Source organism: Rosa chinensis, chromosome 7, assembly GCF_002994745.2.
Source record: "Rosa chinensis cultivar Old Blush chromosome 7, RchiOBHm-V2, whole genome shotgun sequence".
Classification (NCBI taxonomy): Eukaryota; Viridiplantae; Streptophyta; class Magnoliopsida; order Rosales; family Rosaceae; genus Rosa; species Rosa chinensis.
Genome location: NC_037094.1, coordinates 7,556,652 through 7,563,092, shown reverse-complemented (window position 1 = coordinate 7,563,092; position 6,441 = coordinate 7,556,652). Strand labels below are relative to the sequence as shown.

Genomic DNA, 6,441 nt, shown 5'->3' with positions numbered 1-6,441 from the left:
ACAACAACCTACCACGGTAAAATACAAAACTGCAATTACATCAGGTAGCTTCATGCACTGTGTTCGATTACTGTATCTGATCCACTGCGCGCCTTCAACAGTCAGGAAAGCTAAACCTTGATTCCAAAATTTAGGAAATAGAGAGGGAGAGAGAAGAAGTCGGGGGACGAAGGGAATTTATATGAATATAATAAAAGATCACGCTGAATATATAAACAAATTGAGGAAACAAATTCATCATGATGGCTTGGAATGGATACAAATTAATAGATAGAGAGAGGAGAGGAACTGATGAGACCAGAGCCTACAAAAAATGAAATTATAAGAGGATGAAATCTTGGCAATGATGGGATCTATGTCTTCATCGAATATCATGAATTATCTATCATCTCTCCTATATAAATTGTTATATAAATAATTAAAATATTTATACACATGGTGGTGGTGATGATGATGAAAAAGCTGTTAAACTATATTGAAAGAAGACATGGTGGCTTTGGCATTTCTCTCCTAGGCATTCAAACCACAAACCTTGTACCCCTTCTGTACCGAACATCATCCATTGAACTCGATCAAACCCATTTTATTATTTCAGCACATACATTGTCTGCTCCATGATCCATCTGCGGCTGTATCTGAATACTAATTAATTTAGCTAGCTAGCTTCGGACTTCTCAAATGTTGTCATCTTCATTGTTCAAATGAAGTTCAAACATCGAAATCCAAGGACATGGAGGACGATGAAGACGTCTTGCCTCGGTTGAAGAAGTCGGTGGTGGTGGCCGGCGTGCCGTCGTAGAGCCTTAATTGAAGTGGGGGTTGATGAGGCTGTTGGGAAAGAACCATTGCAGTAGTAGTTGATGACGACAAAATGTCACATTCGTCCGACTGATCGGATACGGGGCAGTCCATGTTTACTCCAAACAGCCTCAGCCTCTTGCCTGCTGCTGCTACCTTGCCATGGACCACAGGCACCGACTCCAGAACCATGGGCTCGACTACATTAACCCGACCCAGCTGACCCAGACCCACTTGATGATGATGATGAGCATGAGTAGTAGCACTGCCCTCTTGTTGATGTAATTGCTGTGGGATTACTGATCCTCCTCCTCCACCCGATCTCAGATAATAAACCGGCCCCGAACAGACCGGGTTCATGTTCACCACGTTTCCGTACCCATAACCTCCGCCACCGCCAGCGCTGCTGTTCCGATAGGGATGAATGTTCGTGCTGTAATTCATCTGCTGTAAATGGTGCTCGCGTGCAATTGTTGGCGAAGATCCAGGTGGCCGCATTAGAAGTGGACTCCACGGCACCGAGCGGTGGAACGAGTAATGATGCGGGGGAGGAATTCCAAAATTGTGATGCTGGTGATGAAGCGAGTGGTGGTGGTGGTTGGGATCGACCGCTTCTGGGCGGCGCCTCCAGTCAATGTAGAGCCGGTCCTTCCCAGACTCACCGAGTCCGCGCTGAAACGACACGATGTCTCCGGCGTCGAGCTTCTTCTCCTTCACGAAACGGCTCCACCCTTTGGTCATGACGTAGCTCTGGCTGCTGTTCCAGTACGAGTACCTGAACCGCCACGCCTTCCCGGTCCGGTCCTCGAAATTAAGGAGCAGCCCCTTCTCGTTGGTGGACGAGTCCAGCGGGAAGTACTTCTCGGCGTGCTGCTTCGGAATCACCAGCCGGTTCAGCTTCCCCACATCGCTTGGCGTCACCACTTTGTCGAACATGTGCTCTTTCTCTATGGCCGCTACTGTTGCTGTTGTATGAGGTTCATTGTTCGACTCTTGATTATTATCAGCGTTTCGCGGCGACGAGTCCATCAGCTCCAGCCTCGTGTCTGGACCTCCACCGCCGCCGTAAGTATCCCAGCTGCTGAGACCACCCGGGAGAAGAGTGGCTGTTGCCGTACTGGTGTTGTTGAAGTGAGGTGAAGAAGAAGAAGAAGAGGGAGAGGTGGGAGAGTAAGACGAAAAGGGAAGCTTACCTCTGATTTCATCCTCGGAAAAACCTCCTCCTCCATCTCTAGATGCGCCGAAATTCATGATGAGGAATGCTAGATCTCGAAGATCTAAAGCAGCAAGCACAAGGAGGTGGAAGAAATTAAATTCAAACACGGCTCTCTGAGCAGGTGGGCAATTTTGGTAGCTAGCTCTCAGCCTACTTTCCTCTTCCTCTCGTTTTGTTGGTATCTTTTCTAGGGTTGAGATTTAATAAAATGAAAACTGTGGGGAAGGGGGTGAGAGTGAGATCGATCGAGCACGAAAAATCAGCAGGGCGAGGAAAAGAGGAGGAAGAAGAAGGAGAAGAGGAAGCAGATAGAAACCGTAGCTCTCAAATACAATGACGGTCGGTGCATTCTTCTTTGACCAAGAAGACTCAGACACCCCATGGACGTTTCAAAAGAGTGCAAAGTTCCTCTTGTTGTTGACCTTGGGCTTTGAGAGAGAGAGAGAGAGAGAGAGAATTAAACCGCAAAAAAAAAAAAAAAAAAAATCTCAATTGAGGGGACTAGGGGTCTATGTCTATACTCTGTAGTAGTCACTGTATAATAGGTGGGTGCTTCCCTGCCTGGAACCTTCTCTAGTTAGGCATGTAGGCATTAGATCTTTTCATTTTTATTGTTTTCTTTATAACATCAGAAAGACAGCAACAGATAATTACAACGATTAGTCTTTTTGTGAGTCGAACTCATAAACTTTCACGTATTAAAGGAAGATTTATGTTACTAGATTAAATTTTTATTATTTTTTTACTTTCATTTTTATTTTCTTTTTTTTAATTAACAAAATTATAATTTAATTTGAGATGAATGATCAATAAATTCTCAGAAATTATACGTAGGGACCCCATGTATTATCTGGTTGGGCTCATGTGAGCTTGTCCCTGTCAACATGCATGGTATTTTCGTTTTTAATTTTCCTGAATATATATATATATTTTTTTTTTTATAGAATTAATATAATTAATGTTATCTACGATAAGGCCCAAAGGGCCAGCTGTTTTGGGAGGGTATGAACTTGTAATTCAATACACCAACTAGGATTGGTGGACCATTTTTATTCTTTTTGGCTTTATTTTTGGAATCTATCTGCTGCTACTAAAGCTATTTATTTAATTAATCCATAGTGAAAGAAAGGAATGGTAAATTACTAAATTTTTACCTGATGGTGATTAGTTTATGGTAAGTGGGTTGTTTTATTTGGAGGGGATTTATTTGACTAAATTTTTTTTCTTAATTGCTTCCATTTATTCCTCGACAGGATCATCCTCTCTGCTAGGCAATATTAACCTTTTGCTGAATCATTTGGTCATTTTTATCAACTTATATAATGAAGGATGTTTACCGTTCTCTCATGTCTCTAAAAAGATCTCAACAATAATTAATTAATAAGACAAATTTTGTACGTGCTCTTTTTTGTTGTTGAAAAATTAATTGATCTTGTTGAAGAAGACAAACAACTAATTTGGTGGTTTGTGATTTATTTACCTAGCTTTAATATGTATTTACTTATTTGGAACAAAAACAACTCGTAGATTGAAGATAAGCTTAATGAAAAAGAAAATAAAGAGATGATGGTAGTCAATACCCTTGGATTTTATTATGGCCATGAATCTGACTAATTTCACCTTTCTCAATTTTTCTTTTTCATTTTCATTGTAGGTAGCTAAACAGCTATAGTATTCTAGGCTAAGATGAATCAAATTGGTGATTTGTGTACATTCGAGTTTGGACAAATGTGTTTGAACATTATACAGTCCTTTAACATGTTTCTCATATCGTTATATTTTTCACAGATACAAAATTTAATTTACTATTTTATGGTCTCAAGCATTATAGAGCTTTTGATCAACTGCCAGGACTAAAAGTAATAATGTCATATTATCTTGAGATATTATCAATTGACTATAGTAAGTAGATTCATAAACATTCTTACTCTAAATATCAAGTTATCAACCAAAAAAAAAATATCATGGATATGGATATGGACAATTATAACTCTCACATATAAATACTAAAAGGTCAATCAAGAACATCCGAAAGCTATGATATCTCTTAAATGCATCAACACTAACTATATCCTGCATATCTACAAGCAAAATATAACAACTATCAATCAATATAGACCTAGCGCTCTGCTAGGGTTTTGAGAGAGTCTCTCTTTTGGGTGGTGCTTTCTCTTGAACCTTCTCCGTTGTTTTATCAATGGTGTCCATGGTAGGCTTTGACTTGTTTATACTGTGTGTGTGGAGCGATCAGTGTTGGAGGCTGTGTGGTCCGTTCAGTTTCGAAAGGGAGCACGTCTGATCTGGTGGCTATGGGTGAGGTTATTGATCTGGGGTGGTTTTTGGATCCTTGTCAGAATTTGTCGGATTGGGAACCTGGAGTGATGGTTTGGAGGCAGCACTGGAGACCCTTTCTTGTAACCGTGTTGGGCAACAGTGAGGCTGGCTGCACTGGTGGCTGTGTTGTTCAGAATTCCCGATCGGAGTGGTGGCATTGTGATAACGATGGGGAGCATGGATACAAGGCCAGGATGGTTTATGGAGGGCTGGTGGTGCGGCTCGTGTTGTCGGCGTCGCTATGGGTGGTGCGTGTCTGAGTCTTTTTCCCGTCAGTGGTGGCAGTGAGTATGGCTTTAATTCCTTTGGTTTAAGCCTTGGTTTTGTTGCGGCTTCTGGTGGTGATGACGGCGGCGATGTGGCTACTGATGATGGCGTCAGAAATGGTAGCATTGACGGTGGAGATGGATGGGGAGGTGGTGGCTGGTGCGGCGGCAACATTCTTGCGTCCCTTGCTCTACCCAACCTGTGGATGGACTGGACCACTTGGGCCTTGAACTGCTGTGCGGCTTTTTTCCTTGGGTTCATTGGACCAGGGAGTTGGAATCTTTTTTTGTTGTGGGGGAGAATGGCATGGGTCTTTATGACCCATAATTCTGTTTAAATTTTGTTTATGTCGCAAAAACCAAAACCTTAGTTACAATTATTTTATGTCTGCTTTGAGGTTTCTTAGTTTTTGTTAGAATAAAGTTGTGCAGATTTCCTAAAAGATGGGTGTACTCGGGATTTTCTGGGGTCTTTTTCTTCTAGAATAGGATTTCATGAGGTTTTAAGGAACGATTCATTCTGTCGACCCCGTAGGGGTGTTTCATTTTTGTATTGCTTGCTGAATATTAATGAAAAGTCTGACCTATTTTCCATAAAAAAAAAAAAAAAAAAACATCTGAAAGTCATCAATTTGAGCAAATTGAAATCAAGCATTAATTGAGAGATGCCTATCGAAACCGTTACACCCTTTAATAATACTTTTTCGTTTACTTTTTCGTTTATAGTTTCTGCAATGATACTGATAAAACAGCTAGTTCGGCATCCTTATCTATACTATTATTAAAAGAAGAAAGTTTGTCAGCCAAAACAAAAAAAATTTACCAAAATATTCCTCAAATATTAAAAAACATTTGAATTGAAATATTTGAGAAAGACAAAATGGTTAATTCACAAATAAAAGAAAAACAAAAGAAATTTAACAAAAAAAAAAATCAAAAACCAAAAATAAAATATTTGCAGCAATTTTCTCCACATTTTGTGGAATAACTTCCCACTTAGTTATCCACACTCATAGGGTGTGTTTGGAGTCTAGTTAATTAATAAACACTTCAGATATCACATTTCTTCATTGCAACCGTTCAATTAAGTATATATCTGTTCACAAGGATCAACCACTTTTAAGTTATGAATTAATTTGCGAATCAATGAAATAGATTAAGCCTTGAGCTAGCTTAATTGACTTGTTTTCTTCTAGTACGTCGAGCAGCTAATTTGTACGTACATTCATTAGCAGTTTGGTTGGTTAATTACTTGATTAATTTGCAGCCAACAATCTTTGATTAGCTAAGATTCTTTGTTTTCCCTTTCATTTGTTGATAGAATTAATAAATTTTGAGACATTGATGGGATATATCACTAGGTTAACACTATCATGCAAGCACTGCCCATTCACCCACACCAAAACCTCCAAAAATTAAATAAATTCTTTTTGCAAAGATTTGACTCTTGATTAGCGAATATTTGGACCCTGGAAACAATCATGCCTAACTAATTAGCACTACGACTGCATGGATATCACTTCATGCATGCAATAGAAGTCGATCATTACCTATAAAAACATGTAAACATATTCCATTAATTGGACGAAAACAGACCACAGCACATTGTACTTGAATTGATATGACAAGAGAATGCTCTCTCCAAACCCTAGACTCCCCGTTCTTGGGGTTCTCCAATGGCGGCCGATGTCGGCCTCCTCTCTAAGGGGAGTTCTTCTCTCCACATTTTATGGCCTTTCAGCCCTCCAAAGTCATCTCTTTTCGGTGAACTCCCAACCACATCAATCTCTCCGGCAGATTGAATCGATCGACCCAGGTCTCCGTTTT

General features: G+C 40.2%; 1 protein-coding gene across 1 annotated transcript; it reads right to left on the bottom strand.

Annotated features, from left to right (window-relative positions):
• Positions 1–335: 335 nt before the first annotated feature.
• Positions 336–2,503, bottom strand: LOC112178644 (B3 domain-containing transcription factor NGA1). The gene has a single exon (XM_040511475.1). It carries the CDS (start codon positions 2,047–2,049, stop codon positions 709–711), a length of 1,341 nt encoding a protein of 446 aa, XP_040367409.1. The 5' UTR covers positions 2,050–2,503; the 3' UTR covers positions 336–708.
• Positions 2,504–6,441: the final 3,938 nt, after the last annotated feature.

What these genes read in the sequence shown, in the direction of transcription:
- LOC112178644 (XM_040511475.1), bottom strand. Translation starts at nt 2,049, where the DNA reads ATGAATTTCGGCGCATCTAGAGATGGAGGAGGAGGTTTTTCCGAGGAT.